Genomic DNA, 19,591 nt, shown 5'->3' with positions numbered 1-19,591 from the left:
GCCGCCTGCAGCAACGTGCAGCGGCTGCTCATCATCCCCACGTACGTGTCGCAGTCCGCCCACCAACCGCCAGGTGCTGAGCGGCGTGTTGCGGCTGCGGCGCACGCTCACGCACCTCATGTGGGGCGTCACCATCGAGCTGCTGCGGGTCACGGAGCTGTTCATCGACCAGTGCGAGCAGGCGGGCGAGGCCAAGAAGCGCGACGTGGGCGAGTGCATCCCGGTGCTGAAGCCGGTCCCGGGCTGCCGCCTGCCGCCCGAGCTGGCGGCCGTGGCGGGCCCCCCGCAGGTGGAGATCCTGCCGCTGCCCACGCTGCAGCGGCTGCTGTCCGCGCAGCTGCCGCACACCAAGCTCAAGCTGCTGCGCATCCCCTTCCACGCCACCTGGCGCCAGTCGCTCGCCGACTTCCAGTAGCCGCCCGACAAGCTTGTACATACCCTGCAGGAGGCGGAATCACTCATCGCTAAAGGTAAACCAAAACGAAGGAAACCAGAGAAACAGTCACTTTGAATTGTACAGTGTTTTAAGAACCAATATCTAAACGAAAAATACAAAACGCTGTCACGCGATACTTAGGCTGCCATAAACATCACAAAGCATTTGCTTAGCACTATTCCTGCCAAACAAATTAATAGCCAACAAAACACGGGAACATACACTTAAAGCAATTGATAGGTAAATAGTAAATATACTAGGCCTTACAACTACGTTTACAGTTCGATAATTCTATAGGTTACCATAAATCAGTCTGTGAGAATTTAGCCTTAAACATAGCTTACATATTAATGCATAGCTCTTTAAACAAGTTTAACATTATCTACAAATAATTATATACTAGAAATTTTACTATTCAGAATCAAATAGTCACATTTATCTAGAAATTTCGTCCGATTTATAATCTGGAACAGTTGGTGGAATCTAGCCTTTATAAAGTATAGCATAGCTCTGATATATATTATGTAATGTAGGTTTTATTGCTGTTTAAAGCAGTGCTCAATATAAAACCTTGGTTGTAAAATTTTATATGATTGATGTTATGCAGTTGTTGGCAGACTCCTTGATATACACTCAGAAAAGTCGTCCAGAAGTGTCATACTGTTTCTATCACTCAAAAATTAAATATGGAGGCGAATAGACACAGTAGACCAACACTGAATGTATCGTTATTGAATACGAATGACTGACTCGATACTTCGTAATTTTGAGCGACTCAATTTCTTCACGATTGTAGAGAAGTTACATCTAAAAGGCCTCTAACAAAGAGGTTAATTTTGTATTTTAAAGATATGAAAGAAGCCTTTCTTTCATATGCGAGCACGTGTTCGCGATGCGTCTGAATATCGCGCATATTTAAGCATCAATGCAAACAAACAGGTGTGTACAAGATGTTTGCCAACAACAAGCTTTACTGAGGTACCAAATAGGGCAATTAAATGAATACTAAAATAAAGAGATTAAAATAAACGCCAATTACGATTTGATGTGCTTAGCTTAAAACGCGAAATATTAAAACGAAGGTTGCTAACCATATATAATTATTTTTCTGACATTAAAACATGAAATCACCACAATGTAGTTCATATTTCAATTAAAAACCATTTTCCCGAATGTTTTCTTTGTGCTGTTGTAGAGATATACTCGTATATTAACAAACGGCTTTGGAGAATTCGCAAATCAATGATAACTCTAATGCAACAATAAATTGTGGTTGGCAACTTCTTTAAATAAAGTTCAAAAGTTGCTAAAATTATAACAACGTACAATAAAGCACTCATAATCTATAATATAAATAAAGATGGATGATATAACGATATTTTTACTATGTACATATGTGTATATATTACTATATTTACCGCTAGTGTATCACAAAGTATAATATTTGTATTGTATAACGTAAAATACTTAAAGTAGTATATTATATTTTATATATTCAGTTGGTTATATACACAGGTTAAAGCATATTTAGTTAAAATTAACGCTTCGATTTAACCCGGAATCGTGACGTCAAGTAGTTAATATTTATTGTACCAGCAGGTACTCATGTTCTGTGACGACTATTCATATCACTGGCTATTTACTAAAAATGGGCAAAGGGGTCCCCCGGTCCGCGTGACAAGCTGTAACATGTCTACAAGGTGTCTTAATCGCAATAACTAACGCCTGCGCCCGCGCACAGCGTATAGGACACGCATATTATATACTTTTGGTACATACATAGATATATTTTTGTAAAACCGGACTCTTCCAAACAAACACCAATCACAGTTGAAATACGATTGTTTATGACTGTAAATGAAGTACTAGATTGTAATAATATTATGATTGAAAAGTTATTAGTTTTTATTAATATAGAAATATTATATAAAATGTTTTAATTGTAAGACTTGTAAATATTTTTTAAGATATCTTAGTGATCAGTGCCTACAATATTGATTTCTATTAATCAGACAAGCAGAGGCGTGATTAAACAGTTAACGCGTGTATTTTTTTAATTTTAATATTAGTTAGTTGCTTGCACGTCTAAAGTTTTTGTACTGACTTCAAATTAACATGCAAGTTATAAAATGTAATGTGAACGTTAATATTAAATTGGTTAAGTTTAAAATGTCTAGCAAGCATACATAACTGGCAGTCAAAAATTATAATAACAGAAAAGTTAACAATAACATTATATCTTACAATTTTATTCATCTAAATCAAAATCTGTCTACACATAAAAGTAAAAAAAAAGTTCAAGCAAATCACAATGTGTATTGAATGATAAGTTTTGGAAAAAGACTGAATCATAATAAGGATATATTTAAGGTTTCGTAAAGTCAATGTATTCGATGGGCACACAGGTCAGTCTGTTTCTGAAACGAGTCGGAAGCTTCAGATGTGCAAGCATGCGTTATAGGGGAGGACGGCGTCGCGTACTAATGCCAAATAACGCGGTACGTCTGTTTTTAAAGGGTTACGCGCGACTGTGTGGGAACCATTCACGATATTATGTAGAGGAAAGTTGGCAGAACGTATTAAGGATATGAAAGTACCTCGGTTTATTTGATTTTGCATATTTATCAGTGAAATGTTAATTATAATTATCATCATCAGTAATCTTGAAAGCTTAAATGCTTTAGTTCATTCTTTTCATAGAAGTATTGCAGCATTTGTGAGTAAAAAGTTATCTAGAATTTAACTTAAATTTAAATTTATCTTCAATGAAATTGATCGTGAATGGTTAACATACAAACGTGTAAAATTTCATTATACATATAATTAGTTGTAAAATTATGTGGCAATGTTTGAATATATTATTTTTTTAGACTTGTATACGCAAAGTACAAGGTTTTGTGACGAGAGATGGCGTCTCGGTCGTGTTTCGTGTTTTCTCGAAAGTAAAATATAATATATATAAAGATTGTATATTTACATCTTTTTTGAGTTTTATGTGTGCACCTTGATATCCATAAACGCTTTATAATGACTACTAATCTAATTTTTAATAAATTCTTATTTAGGAAGAACGTAAATCTATTTCAAGTACTTCTATAAAATTAAATTTTCCTAAAGTAACTACTCTAAAATACACGATAGTACGGAACACTTTACAGGCGAGTCTGTCTCGCAATCGACCGATAGCTATCAAAGAAATACTCAAATTCCTAATAAAAATCCCAAATGGGATGGCCCCAATAAATAACAAGAATTTAATTTATTTCATGTCAAACTTCCTATACAGCGTTTATGAATTTAAAAGGTAAATCTATTGACGAGACGCCGACAGGGCTAGTTAAGTCGGCTATCGAAGCGTGGGCTATGATACTAATATCTATTAATTTGCGAAACATTATAATTTAACCATTCTAAATATTCGCAACTGAGAAAATTATAACCAAAATCACGATCTCAGCATTAAATAATTTGATATCTGTTGGTGACGTACTCAAACGACACTTATTTTTAAAACTGTTGAGTTTAAAGCCTTCTTAATTATTAAACGAGCCACTTCTTAAAGTATGATTGTGTTTGTGGCGGCGTGACAGCGCACTATTCTCTCTCTCACAACTACAATATTTTTTCTTTAGAAAGATAGTGGTGGCTGAAACGATGGTCAATAGCTTGTCTTAAGACACTCAAAAAACGTTATAACAATTGGAAGAAAGTGCAGAAATGTTTGACCAATAATAAAGCTGTGTTCTATACTTTAAAACATTTTCGCACATTATTTTAATAGTTTCAGAGTATATCTTCCAGTGTCTTGCAAGTCTTTGCACTTGGACGTGGGCTTACCAGATTAAAGATAAAAATACATTTAAAATATAAGTGTCGTTTTAGTATACATGGGTGTTTTCTATTGTTTCCAATCTTCTCGTCTATAACTCTTTAGTGGCGTTTTAAATTTATTTCTTGTGGCTTCGAAGCAATTGGTTTTATTTTATTGAGATGACTGTTAAATTATTTATTTTATTAGATTATTTATTCAAAATTTCGATTAAGTCTAAATTTGATATTAGCTTTATATTTAAAAATAATGTTGTGTGATCTGCAGTTTATCGTCTTATTTTATATGGCGAATAAACTTCATAGCATTTATGATTCACATGCACAACGGAACATGAAAATTCCTTCCTTTTTCGTATAAGAATTTATAGAAGTAACGATACTATATTAGCGACGTGTCTACTAAGAAATACTAAAAGTAATTTAGACGAAAGAATACCGCCACTATTTCTGTTTAACCCTATATAAGAGTATTTTAAAATAAATCAATTTTCTTCTAAGCCACAACTGACTAATGTTAGCGTAAGCACCATGACTTGTGTTATTACAAAGCATAGCTTTTAGTATAATTTGGACATCAGTCTATTGTTTAAAATCTCTTGAAAAATGATGCTTCTTATACTTGCAGTTATATTTCTCGGGACTGCCGAATTTGGCGCTTGTGTTATGTAAAAAATGTAAATGACTTGCTTATTACAAATTGTTACGCGCGTTACTTTGTGTTATTTGACTGCTTCATGTCTAAGGAAGCTTAAATTAATGATATTTCAAATTTCAATGCAATATTCTTTCACTTAGATCTTTGGTTAACAATATTTGTTACTAAAATTGTTTTCGTCTTGTGTGTGTCGGAGAATATTCGTCATTAGTTTTGCAATGTGTTATTACTCCTTACAGGTATGTAATACATAAAATCAGAATGAGTCTGAATATTTTTTCCATAGATATTTAAAAGTTTAAGTCAAAAAGCAAACTCTTAAGACAAAATACGTCTCTAATCGATATTTTTAGCTGTGACAAATAAATAATATGTAAAAGGTAATTTAGAAAATAAAAATCGTTTGGGCTTCCTTACTGTATGGAGTTAATCAGATAATAGAAAGTGTGTGAAGCAGTCGTAAAGTTGAGGCGCAGGAACTTTGTATAATTAGATTACATTATAGGTTAAAGACAACTTTGCTAGTAAGCAGGGGTGACTTATGAATAAACGGTTGCCGAAATATACTTGGTTTCATTTTTATGACCCTTGAAAGTCCCAAAAGGTAAAATAAACGTGTTTAAAATATGTTTACTACGTCTTAGAAGAAATCCACGAAAGGCATACACCTAATACCTATCCATAGTAAAAGTGCAAATTTACCTTATAATAACATTTATTGAATGAATGAAATACAATATGTCAAGAAAGATGATCAATTTTCGTCTAACAATAATATACCACATCAAGAAACATTTACTTTTTAATACGTTTAATCTCCTCAGACTTAGCATTGATAACCGTTTGAGAAATGTCGTCCATTACTTTTAGCTTCAGTTCGTCATCCTGGAAACTCCTGAGGAGGGACCTCACGAAGTGGATGAAGCTGTCGATCGGGTCCTCGTCACTGGGGTGTCCCTGTGAGGCGTTCTCGTAGGGTGCTCCCAGTAACTCAGATTTGCGAACGATCCTTGCGTATTCCTCGTCAGATGACTCCATCTGGTCCCTCATGTCTCTCATCTCCCTAGCCTCCCTCGCATCCCTACTAGACTCTCCTGCCGGCCACTGCGGTGCCTCACCGGTCATCGACGAGCTCGACGAGACCGGGCTAATCAGACCAGTAGTCATAGGGCAGTTTCGTCGCACCACTTCAACGGGCTGCGTCCCTATGACGTTAATAGAAAGAAGCCCGGAAGGAGTGGGGCGCACCCTCACATGAAAGACCTCTTGGTCTGGCCCCGTCATCGGAGCCGGATTCTCGTTTGGATCGATTATGAATTCTGTCTCTTGTTCTTCAGGTTGGTTTTGTATGTTGTCCCTGTAATCCATCTTGCGTGTTCCGGCGTTAACCTGAAACATTACAACCAATCTCAGAAGTGGGCAATGGTTCCTTCACAGAAATAAACCCTGAAATTATTCTTGTAATAATACCTTGCTCATATTCAATGATTTAAGTCCGATCCTAACTTCAATAAACTATCAAATTATGTAAAAAAGATTACAAGGTTAGTTTTATCAAATACGTATAAAATGGAAAACCTCATCGAATGCCAGTAATGGCTAACACTTAAAAGCAAGAGCACTACGCGCTTTCTAAGAGGGTGCGTAAACGACATCATAATCTATGGTTATACGTATTTATTAACACTCTGTGGCCGCACGCACTTTCTTACGCACCCCACCCAATCTTGCGTAGCTGTATTGTAAATACGATTCATAAAGAATAGTCGCGCGTCGTGTGCGTGCGAACTCGTTGGCGGGCTTTACACTCCCTACGGTCTAAGCACTTCAATAAATACACAATTGATGCGTAACATCGGTAACAATACACATCAAACGCGAAAGGCGGATAACAACTCACTCATTTTCTACACAATTACTTCTTATTTGGCACTTAATTCACGATTGGCGCAGTGTAAAATGGCGCCTAAAGCTAAATCTCCAATTCTACGTTATTATTAAACACTACCGCGCCTAAAAACATTATTAATATAAAAATTACCTGCGTTCTCAGCTTTACGTATGCAACAGTATAAAATGGTCGTTCACAATGTCGTAAGCTCGGTTCAATACAACAGTTTGAGTATATCTCGTTGATTCTGTTGCGAATAATCAATAATTTAACCCTGAAAGTCCTATTCTTCAATTTTTACGACTCGAATACACAGAACACTTGTTTTAAGTAATGTTCTGACTGATATGTCAAAACATTGTATAAAATGGTGTTATCAGGGGTGTTATGGCCCGTGATCGATGATACGAGAGTGGAAGCGAGGCCAAAGAGTAAACATCCCTTTCTGCGCGTTTCCCGCGCAGGATATCTATGAAACATGTACCACCCTTCTACCTATAGTGCCTACCTCTACCTGTTTGATTTCACCCTACATGCTAGCTAATTATTGAACGCTAAGCTTGTGTAGGATTTTGCCCTATAGAGAAGATAATATTCAAATGTTTTACAGTAATTTCTGTTCCTGACTTATTAAGTAGGTTATAAAGGACATAAGCTATTCATTTAGCCCGCAATCGTCTGGCGATTTTGTAATATTACATCAACATATGTAAATTATACCTAGCTTTGAAGGGGAAATAAGACAGGATTTTAATAAATTCCGACCAAAACTACTGTACTTATAAGTAAGTTTGTGTCGAATAAATTACGGCGCTTAGTTTTAAACGTTATTTTGGGTTTCGCATTATTAGATATCGTAAGACATTATAACTCCAGCCGCAAAAAGAGGTACAACAAAATTATAACATAAACAAAAGTTGCTGACCCGATTCATAGTTGCGGGGTGAAAGTGGGGTAGATAACCGAATGTTTGCAAATATATTCGAGTAGGTACAAGTTAGCGCGCACTGGAAAAGAATATTTGTGACTTAATCATCTCTTAATTAAGACACCAATATTTGATTTTACTTCTTAGCTTTATTGGTATGAGAAATTGATGGTGGGAAAATAGGATATAGAAATCCATTGATTTAAATCAATGTAGAAATCCGAAAAGTCAGATGTACAATCATCTGACTTTTCGCTTAGATGATTTGTCCAGTTTACTGTCGGGGTTTTTTTTATTTAGCAAGCAGGGTACGTTCATAGGCTGGTAGAAACAAAATTAGCATAATCATAAGCTTTTTCGAAAGAGATAAAGAGAAAGGGATTTTCTCGAGTTGCCTACATTGTTTCGTTCCTACCAATATTGAATAGATATAAACACCTATTCTACTGATTTGCAATAGCTGTGGTAAAAAAAATATTTAAGGTTACTGATCCCGTGAGAGGCTAGGAGGTCAAAAAGCTGTCATCAACCTGTAACAACTGTGTATTGATATTTGTTTTTTTTTTTTATGAAATAAAATGGATATTATAAGGGTAAATATCACTTTTTTACCGTTTTTTTTTTTTTGTAAAATGGACAAGTTGTTTGTAAGTAACTTTTAAAACTGCCCTATTGGAGAGATCTTGTGACGTTAGTTATTTTTGTTTTTGAATTTGTTTGTTGACGTTTCTTTTAAAATCGGTCAATAACGTCAATTTTGTTTGTCTTTACTCTTTTACGCATCATGGTATCAATGCAAAATTCAAATTTTACACATTTTTAGGTATAAAATAAAACACAAAATTAAACAAAGACACATTTATTTATTTTTCCTCCGCCCCCCATTTCCCGCTTGAGGATTTCTCCCCCCTTGAGGCTTTTTCCCCATTTGAGGCTTGCCGAACGCCTTGGGCTTGCCTTTTCCTTTTTGAGCCTTGTTAGCGTCGTATCGGAGTCTTTTGGCTGCGGTTCGGGACGTGTCAGTGAGGTCTGTGGCGAAGTTGCTTTGTTTCTTCTTGCTTTTGTTAGCTGTCTTAGGCCGTTGTTTTGGAAGGTCGTCGTTATCGTCAACTGCGCGTATCCTACGTTGCTTTTTCTTGCGTTTCTCCATACGGGACTGGAGGAGAGCGACCTGTGAAGGAGTTTATCGATTAGTTAAATAATATGACTATTTCGGCTTCTAGAAGTATTTTTTGCCAAAAACATAACGTTATTTATATAAATTATATATAGTTTCGAATGAAATAGTTAATTCTACAAATTTAATAAATACCATCATTTTCACATGCCAAATATTATTGTTAAGCTAGCCGGAGTCGACATATCCTAACTGACTATTCTAAGAAAAGTCGCCACAAACTCAGGGGACACTGCCTTTTTTCATGAATCTCTTTCTATACTATAGTCCGATTTTTAATTCAAGGCAGTAAAATGACATTTCCAGTGTGGCAGGTTTTTAATTCCAAATAAATAGTGATGTGTTAGAATCGACTTATTACAATCAAAAGTTAGTTGAGCTTACATTTTTTTATTCAGATATCAAATTAGCTCTCTACAAAAAAATATATTTAATATAATACAATTAATCAAAAGTCATGCACGGTGACTGTTTTTAAATGTAAAAAAAAATAATATTAATTTAAATTTATAAAATTAAAGCCAAATGCGGTGCTGGTATAAGATGAAGCACCTTACCATGCAAGAAAAGTCGAGCGCATCCAACTCCAAACTGGATGAATTCTGACATTATGCAGTGGTTGGATGAAAAACAAATTTAATATCAACTTACAATTATAAAAGCTCAATTAATAGAAATAGTATTTTTTTGATACATAATAAAATAAAGCATGACTAAATGTCATCGTCGTAGTAAGATTTCCAAACATCACTATTGTAGCGGGTCACCCTTTTTGTATAAATGACAGTTGCAATTGTCATTTTAATGCCTCGAATTAAAAATCGGACTATAGTCTATAAAAATATATGATCGTGAGGATTCCAAGTATATTAGATGCTTGTAATCCTCACGATAATTTCCTTCACCGTCATCATCGGTGTCTTAGGATAATTGAGAAAGGACATATAACTTTACTTTTTTTGGTAATTTGCCTGAGTTGGGATCGAACCTGCACCTAGTGACTACAAATCCATGCATATGCAAGGACACCACCACTTGTACGTACCTTTTCCATCTCCCTGTTGACCCTGTCTTCCGGCGTGTCCTTCGGCTTGTGCTTGGTGGGGCGCTTTTTCTTGCGCGTGTCATCACCCGAGTCATCATCATCATCGTCTCGCTTGCGCTTCTTACCCTTACCGCCTTTCTTCTTGTCTGTTGTCAGTATCAAGTAGTTATTGAATGATCAAAATATAGGTTTTGATGTCTTAAAGTTATTCCACTTATACTACAAATCCGTAAGTACGTGTGTAGGCATATTACTGGATATGACGAAGGCCTACGATAAAGTGCAGTTTAAAATACTACTAAACAAATTATACGCAATAGGAATCCGCGGTAAAGCCCATGAATGGCTGGCATCATACCTCAATAATAGGGAACAATTAGTAGAGATAGAGTCATTCAATGAAAAAACTAATGACATTCAAATTATAAGATCGAATTACAAAACCATAAACGCATCAATCCCTCAGGGAAGTGTCATTGGCTGTCTTCTTTTCCTCATCTACATCAACGACCTGCCCTATACAGTGGAGGGACCATGTGTTTTGTTCGCTGACGACATCTCGCTACTTGTTTCATGCCCAGACTCTTCCAATCTTAACCAAAATATTAATTCTATTTTAACAAAAACCATCAACTGGATGAGTAATCATAACTTAGAAGTCAATTTCTTAAAAACTAAAATTATAGCTTTCCACCCCCATCAGAAAACATCTCTAGATATTAACTTTTGCTTTAACGGCACTAAAATAGAAAATGTAGATTCTTTCAAATTACTAGGACTGACCATAGACACAAACATCAACTGGAAGTGCCACATAAAAAACTTAAGATCTAAAATAATTATCTAAATTTTCGTACGCTTTACGTGAGCTAAAGAAAACGACCGATATGAAAACTGCATTGATTACATATTATGCATACGCCTATTCGTGGTTTACCTACGGCATTATACTCTGGGGGAACAGTACAGATGCACCAACATTATTTACTCTCCAAAAAAAGTTGATTAGAATCATAGTAAATATAAAACCTACCGACTCCTGTAAACCATATTTTAAAAATCTTAAATTATTAACCTTGCCTAGTATTTATATTCTAGAAATTTGTAAATTCGTACGCCACTATCCAGAATTCTTCAATAAAAGAGAAGAAACACAAAATAGATATAATTTAAGACACAAAAACCGACTCAATTTACCAAGCTCCCGCCTAGCGATGCACTCTCACGGACCATTAGTAATGGCAGTTAAAATATATAATAAACTCCCAAATAATATAAAAAACGAGTCTAACCATTCTAAATTTATCAATAAATTAAAAGAACTACTGATTAGAAATGTATACTACACTATAAACGAATATCTGGAGTAATTTATATGTATATCTAATATATAAATAATTATTCTAATTGCCTGATATAATTCTGATCGCGGTAGGTGTGTGTATGTGTATGTGTGTATAAACATATATATGCATATATGTATATATATATATATATAATACGTGTAAATATATGTAAGTGTATGTGTGTGTACGTGCATTATGTGTAATGTATATATATGTATAGGTTGCAGTCGGAATAGCATTAGGTCAACCGAAGAAATTCATTTTTAATAACTAATATTAATTATACAAAAACTTAAGTTTATTAATAGTAAGAACCTAACTAAATAGTAAGAAAGATGTACCAAATAAATATGCTTAAGAATATTATGTAAAAGATAAACGTTATAATTTAAAATAGTACAATAAAATTGAATTACTCATAGATTGTAAAAAAAAAAAAAAAAGCATAGTACAAAATAAATTAGGATAGATAAAACTAATATAACCATTAATTAAAGGAAATTATATACAAATACGCAATTCACAACATTAAAATATATCATAATACATATGTCATAAATTTACTTAATAAATAGCATTATCCTCCTCTCTCCTACTTTTGCTGTGCCCGACAGGGTCCATAATGAGCTGTGAACCTAGTTATAATTTACCACCTATGTAACATTATGGTATGCAATAAAGATTTACTTTACTTTACTTTACTTCGGCTGTACCGATGTCGATGAAATTTGCTATGGAGGTAAGGTGTTAAACTGGTGAAGAAAATACATTGCATACGAATAATAACAAAAAATATTCCCGGTGTATGAAAAATAAATGTTGTCCAATTCACAGACCCGGAATCAAAATTTCATGTCAATCGGTCAATCACGTACACTATGACATCGGAATTATAAAAATTAGATATTTATTCCTTTATATTATACATCTATTATATCTGGTACCTTGGTCAGGGTGTCGTGTGAGTGCCAGCCTCTCCTTCTCCTCTCTCTTCTCCCGCGGCGTCTGGAACCACTCCCTCTGCCGCTGCGGCTCTATCCGAGGCCCGTCCTCCGTCTTGATGGCTCCTTCTAACTTCGCTGTTTGTTTCTCCATCTTATTCATTTGTTTCTCTGCGTATTCTTCGTCTAGGATTGCAGCTATGGGTGGAAAAATATTTAGTATAGTGTTTTTAAATAATAGCTTTTTGTATGGTTTGATTTTACGATAGTTCTTTAAAACTTTAAAAACCAGATAAAAATTGTCTTTTTAGTTTTAAATAGCTGAGTGGGTTATTATTTTAACAATACCTACTATAGTCAACTTGTACATGGATGTCCAAAAACTGTTTTTTTTTCAGAACGACATTGACACCATTCGTCACGATAACTTAAACACATATTAAAAAAATATCTTCTTCTCTAACAAAATATTAAGCTTAATTGTTCTACGCGGGGATCGAACCCGCGACACGTTGCGCACTGAGTTTGGCTGGGAACTACTTAGCTATCAAAATCAAAAGTTTTTATTTACACTCTTAAAAAGTTAACATAATGCATGGTTGCAATAACTCTAGTTGCACGGTTCCAAAGTGTCATTCTTATGTTGAGGAACCAGCAAGAAACTCCATAAGTTACTCTATCCGTGCAGTAGTGTTTGTTAGCCTCACATATCTCGGTCTCGAGTCTCGCCAGCCGGTCCCGGTACTTGGCCACGATGTCTGGCGGCAGCTGGCGCGACTTGACGGGCCTCCGCGCGCGCTTCACAATGGCCTTGACGAGGCCGCGCTCCGCCTCGCCCGCCAGCGACACCGACACGCCCGCGCGACCCGCTCGCGCTGTCCTACCCACCTGTCCACAAAATATACGTAAGAAACGTCCCATACTTGTTGTATGGGAAAGGCCTTGTCGTTATTCTAAAAGTGGAGTAATCTTTCTAAAAAGAAAAGTGAATTATCAGCTGGCATTAAATTCATATGTGAGTTCCTTAAATAGGGCATTTGACTTAATCTAATAGTATAAATCTGATCCTAAATTTATCACATCAAAAAAAGTAAGGAACATTTGAAACCAATGGGCTGGTTACATAACTTGCTTGTGAAAAACGTACTGGTAAGTAACGTCACACAAGACTTTATGTCAGCGTAAACCATGCAATATTTTTTGGAAATCTCTCTAATGGACGAAACGGTTTTTTTTTTATCAAATAGAGCATTTTTTTCTGTTACTTTTTATAGTTACAACCGATATCCAGCCGAAGCTGCGAGCAACAGCTAGTTTTACAATCAATGTTGAACTATTACGTGCCCCACCACTTACAAATACTTACACTTACAAAGGTGTCATTTTACTGACTGGAGTAATATATAGCATTTTCGTTTCACGGTGTACGAAATTGTATTTCTCCGAAACGGCTCGACCGATTCTTATGATATTATTAACCTAATTTGGAGAGAAGGTAACTCACCCTGTGTATATAATGTTCGAGCGTGGCGGGCAGCGTGAAGTTGATGACAGTCTTGACGCCGGGGATGTCGAGGCCTCGCGCCGCCACGTCCGTGGCCACCAGCACGTCCACCTGCTCCTCGCGGAAGCGCTTCAGCGAGTCCAGGCGCTGCGGCTGGTTCAGCGCGCCGTGGAGTTCCGCTACCTACAGAGTCATGGAGAATTAAATATACTCATGATACAACGAAGAGCTAACCTTTCCGTTTGATTTGAAAAAGCTTTTAGTGGTAGATAGCTCATTCATGGAGGAAGGCTCTAGGCTATAGTATCACGCTATCATTAACAGGCGCAGAGCAGCAATGAAATGCTATAAAATCGGGGAGAAGATGAGTGTGTTATAAAACTGTTAACCCATTTATTTTGAAACTATAGTAAGCCATTATTTTTTTGAAACATTGGTGTATATAAACAGATATTAAATCAATCAATAATAATTGATTTACTTTAGTGATATATTTAATTTTGTAATGTTTTGTCAAAAAGACACCAAGACCACCCTCATAGGTATAAGGGTGGTCTTGGTGTCAATAGTCAATGGTCATAGGTCAAGTCCTAAAAACCTACGAGTATGAGTGTAAGATGTATTATGCTGTACCTTGACCCCGAGCAGTCCCAGCGCGACATGCAGGCGATGCGCCTGGCGCTTGGTCTGCACGAACACGACGGCGCGGTCGCGGAACGTGCGGCACACCAGCGCCGCCAGCAGAGCCTCGCGGTCACACTCGCGCTCGCGGCGGATCCTAACACACGAACAATATTCATTCAATTACACATAATATATATTGTTGTAGTCAAATAAGTCGTGTACATGTGCAATTATTTATATGACTACTTTTTATCTTGGGGAACAAATAGTCAGAGAACTGGTCCGGAATAGATAATTGCATTTCACGTTATTCATTAAAAAAGAAAAAAACTCCAGACATTCCTCTTTACAAGACAGTCTTACGTCAAGCAGATCTACATTAACAGCCTAGCATTTCATAAAACAACACTATTAGTTTTCATTAAGTCATCCTAAAGTATAAAAAAAAAACACCGAATCTTACCTAACGAACTCCTGCCTCAGATTAAACGCCACATCCTTATTGGAGTCCACGAACAGCTTCACCGGCTTCTTGAGAGAGACGGCAGCCAAGTCTTTGACCTGCTCACTCATGGTGGCTGAGAACAGCATGGTCTGCCGCTTGGGGGAGCACTGACGGATGATCTCCTTCATCTGCTCTGCGAAGTACTCGTCCAGCATTCTGTGGAGATAGGTGGTGTTTTAGCAGGTTAAGAGGTCAGGAGAAGGGTGGGTGGTTGACGTAACTGGGAGTTGACTGCACGGATAACCGAGAAGTTGAGGTGACCATACCAAACCGACTGAGCGCGACGTGGCGTGGTTTCGATACCCGCGTAGGACAAGAATTTTTGTGATCCACGAATGCTTGTCCTGAATCTGGGTGTCTTTGTGCATGTGACTTGAATGTTTGACGCAAGGATTAAGTTAATGAATGCGGGAGTCGTTTAACAAAAAGTTATTTTAAGGCTCAATAAGAACTGAACGTAATCTCATCATCATTCATCATCATCATTCCCCTGCCCTTATCCCAATTATTTTATTTGGGGTCGGCGCAACATGTCATCTTCTTCCATACCTTCCTATCGGCCGTCATCTCACAAGAAACACACTTTACAGCCATATCGTCTTTCACACAATCCATCCATCGTTAAACTACCAGCAACATGGACAGAATAAATGACTTGAACGTAATCTCATATTTTTTATAATAACTATCGTGAGACTGATTCATTATTAAATGATGTAACGGTTGGGTTAGGTTAGGTTGGGTCCGAAACTAGTCGGGCTACCCCGATAAATACGCGTGAGTAAACCGTTACATCATTTAATAAGTAATCTCATAAGTTGAATAAAAAATTATCAAACTTGCATTTACTTCTAATGGCTCGACGTTTCGATCACGTTACTCTGATAGTAAACCTAAGCAGACGTTGTGTTATTAGAATTCAAATGATGAAAATATGATGGTTCCTAAAACTGTATTACCGCAAATTCATGAATGCGAATGTTTTTTTTTATATCAGAGCTTTCACACCAGACCAGAACCGTATTTCCGGTTAATGTAAACTAGTCAGTAACAGTAAGTCATCATGACATAGCGTCTTTCTTCTCAAACCCTGAGCACCTTCTAGCAGAACAGACTCACCTGTCGGCCTCGTCGAGCACCAGCACCTCGATGGACTGGAGCCCGAAGGACGGCGTGTTCCGGATGTGGTCGATCAGCCGCCCTGGGGTCGCGATCACTATGTCCGGGTTGTGACGGAGCACTGTTTCCTGTGGAGAGTATTGTGTTGATGTTACTTTTCTTATGCGTAGGAATTGACTTTTTTTTAAGCTCGAATATTTTTCAGTGTCAGGAACATAAATACAGGAAAACGAAAATATTATGTATTTTAATGACTGTTCTGTTTCGTGTACCTGAAATAAATAAACAAAACAAAGTCTAGCCGTCAGACATTTAATCCAGAATTCGAAGAGATTAAATTTATCTTTGAATCGCTAACTTTCTACCCTGTTCTCTGGACCAAAAGCAATGCTTTTCTATATTAGTAAGTTTATATAACTAACCTGATACTTGACGTCCAATCCACCGACGGACAAACCGATGGTGACTGGGGTGAACTGTGATAATTGCCTGGTTACTGCATGGACCTGACAAAAACCATACAATACACATAAAACTATAAATACTACCAAAAAACAAAACTGTAGAGTCAATCATAGCATAGTTACAAGGATAGAATTCTCACTTAGTAAGCAAAATTTTGTCTCTTAATATTTAAATACCTATAGCTATGCACGGTGAAAAATGCCGTGAAAGGGGTTAAGCTTTGAGTATAAGAATTAAATACATAGTAGATAAATTATACCCAGACACAAAACAAATCATACTCATCACAAAATCATTTGTGATGAGTATGATCACGCTTGTCATTTCATTCTAGACCTAATTCCTCTCGTCATAAGCTACAAGCCACCCACCTGCGCGCCCAGCTCGCGCGTGGGCACGAGCACGAGCACGCGCGTGACGCGCGCGGCGCCGCCCGCCTTGTGCAGCAGCCGCTCCAGGATGGGCAGCATGTAGGCCGCCGTCTTACCTGTGCCCGTGGCCGCGCACGCGCATACGTCCTTGCCTGGGGGACGAACAGTACATTAAAGACTGTCATGTGTGATATATGTCCATACAGAAAACCAGGGATTATTTATTTTTAACTTCCTTGGGGCGGAAAAATTACATAGTGGCGACACAATTTTGATTTTAAACAAGTTTGATGTTTACAATTTGATATTATAAAATTTTGAATATATGTTATACAAGGACCTTTAAATATTTGCAACATGAAACATTTGGCCCAAACAATTTTAATAGTTTCACGATCTATAAATCAGCACTTCGAGATTCACAATCATCTCAAATACATAGTGAGAATGTGTACATATTTATTTTCAAGGAGCTAGAAAATATGAATGAGATTATAAGCAACAGATTGAACACAAATATATACTAACCGAGCAACGCCACCGGTATAGTGGCAGCCTGTATGGGCGTGGGGTGCACGTAGTTGAGCGAGCCTATCGCCTTGAGCAGCGGCCGGGACAGGTTCATCATGTAGAACGACGCGTTCTCGTCGTATGGAGGCGGCTCCTCGAAGAAGTCCGAGTCGTACTCGATACGGGTGCCTTGTTCTGTCTCGTCTTCGAGGGCCTACGGGAGTGTGATGGTTATTAGTGTGATTAGCAGCCAGACTTATATGAAGGTAAGAGATGACTTGAAAACATGGAATTGCTAGAATTACTGCTATTGCCCCAGAGAGCCAGATATTATTAGAATAAAATAAAATTATTATCATATTCGTTAACACATATGTGAATAATAATTAAGATACCATCTGATACTTGATGCAAAGTATGAAAAAATAAACATTTGTATAATTATTTGTGCTATTTGATGAAGTGGTGGAATTAGAGATTTGATGCCAAAAATAATGCAATTTGTAACTGTATTAACAGGACTAACCTCTTGCATTTTCTGTTTTTTAGTGATCTTCCTCTGTTTAGTTTTAATTTCATCTCTTTTGAGTTCATCGTCCGATATCTCCAGCTCACCCACGTCACTGTCTGCAAAGAAAACAACAATATCAACAACTCAGAGTAACATAGTGATTAGAGTAGACTTTTACTAATTTTGATCACTTTATGACTGTTGTAAACTTATAAATCATATTATTATACTTAGTTTCTTGTGTTGTGGTCATAATTATGTATTTAAAAACCGTTTACAAACAAATCATTATCGGGATAGATGAACTATAAAATAAATAATTCAAGTATAGTAAGGAAACCAGAATATTAAAATAATTAGCCAAAACTAAAGAAATTGGTGAAGATGTAGAGATAACATTACCCAGCATTAAAACAGATTTTATGCATTCAGTACTCAGGCGCCAATGCATATCTAATTATTACCTTTAGCTTCCACATCGGAGTCTGTGTCAACATCATTAGAGTTCCCATGCACCTTTACTTGTGCTCTTCTCTTCTCTATCTTCTGGTCTAGTGTCTGCTTAACATTACGTCTGACATACTTCTGCAGATCATCCCATGGATTCTAAAAAGATGAAGTTTTATTTTTAATGAGTTTTTCTTACTTTTATGTATCTGAGTTTTTTTTTATGGAAGGACACATTTATGTGTACATACTGGCTATTTATATTGTTAATCTTTAATTTATGGTATTTTTCAACAATATAGCAAAATATGAGTACTTTTTATCAATTATAAATGCAATTACATTTTAATTGTTTTAAGTATTTCATATCCGTTATCAATTTTGTAGAACCTTATGTGTAACACATTATTGTACTTTCATTTCTTAATGAGGTGAGAATCTAGAAAACCACTTATCTAGTGTTACAATGCGTAAATAAATACAAGTGCTTGACATTAATAAATTGTTTTTACCTTATTATATTCCTCAACTGAACCAACAAATTGGAACTTAGGATTGAAGTCTGCTTTCTGTTTTACCTTCTGCTTCGACGGTTGATACTGAGAACAAAATTAGTAAATTATCAAAATATACGTGTTATTTTTCAGGCTAAGTTGTAAAACGGATTTGTCGAAAAGATTTTTACCCCTGAACATATATGATGTATTCCAAACATTTATTTACAATATATACATATATATATATATATCTACAGCAAATTGAGGTTTTGCGAAAGTTTTCAACTTACTTCTATTTCTTCATCAGATTCCTCTGAGAAATTCTCGACTTCTTCGCCATCGTGAATAGTTTTGATAAACGGAATTGTATCTGTCGTTGTCGTCATATTAAGAGTTCTAATTAACACGACATGCTACGACTATTTAACTGAATTGTTCTACGGAATAGTACAGAATTGTTGTATTTTATAGGTTATTTTACCACTTTCGCATGTTGCTCTTACACGTTCCGTTTTACAATAACAAACAATGGCTTTTTATAAACGTCATTTCCACAACTCTAACTAAACTATTATAAATTAGCGTATAAAGGAAAACTTTCAATTCGTTTAGAAACCTTTAGCGTAATTTGCTCATTTTTATGGCATAATATGCTCTGAAACAAACAATAATTTGCTTTTTTCATTTAAAGCTAATTTTATCGTTTATTTTATTTTTGTTTCTAAAAACAATAATAGTACATACTTGCAACATCACATGTATATTTCCAAACGAAGCTTTTAGTCGAT

The 19,591-nt window shown here is 36.3% G+C and overlaps 2 protein-coding genes across 3 annotated transcripts; both read right to left on the bottom strand.

Moving 5' to 3' along the window:
• Window positions 1-5,376: 5,376 nt before the first annotated feature.
• On the bottom strand, window positions 5,377-8,017 carry LOC113494357. Of its 2 annotated transcripts, none has more exons than XM_026872669.1 (2): window positions 6,964-8,017; window positions 5,377-6,311 (listed from the first exon to the last, which is right to left on the bottom strand). In XM_026872669.1, exon 2 carries the CDS (start codon window positions 6,288-6,290, stop codon window positions 5,718-5,720), a length of 573 nt encoding a protein of 190 aa, XP_026728470.1. In that variant the 5' UTR covers window positions 6,291-6,311; window positions 6,964-8,017; the 3' UTR covers window positions 5,377-5,717. The 2 variants fall into 2 exon arrangements, with proteins under 2 accessions (XP_026728470.1, XP_026728469.1); XM_026872668.1 differs by lacking the exon at window positions 6,964-8,017 and adding an exon at window positions 6,393-6,941.
• A 575-nt stretch (window positions 8,018-8,592) lies between these two features.
• Window positions 8,593-19,310, bottom strand: LOC113494356 (probable ATP-dependent RNA helicase DDX27). The gene is made up of 15 exons (XM_026872667.1): window positions 19,094-19,310; window positions 18,819-18,905; window positions 18,324-18,465; window positions 17,875-17,975; window positions 17,367-17,562; window positions 16,839-16,990; window positions 16,425-16,508; window positions 16,003-16,130; window positions 14,842-15,039; window positions 14,388-14,532; window positions 13,755-13,937; window positions 12,958-13,138; window positions 12,254-12,448; window positions 9,964-10,109; window positions 8,593-8,912 (listed from the first exon to the last, which is right to left on the bottom strand). Exons 1-15 carry the CDS (start codon window positions 19,187-19,189, stop codon window positions 8,601-8,603), a joined length of 2,346 nt encoding a protein of 781 aa, XP_026728468.1. The 5' UTR covers window positions 19,190-19,310; the 3' UTR covers window positions 8,593-8,600.
• Between the last annotated feature and the right edge of the window lie 281 nt (window positions 19,311-19,591).

This window comes from Trichoplusia ni, chromosome 5 (assembly GCF_003590095.1).
Source record: "Trichoplusia ni isolate ovarian cell line Hi5 chromosome 5, tn1, whole genome shotgun sequence".
Lineage (NCBI taxonomy): Eukaryota > Metazoa > Arthropoda > Insecta > Lepidoptera > Noctuidae > Trichoplusia > Trichoplusia ni.
This window is presented reverse-complemented; position numbering and strand designations above follow the sequence as displayed.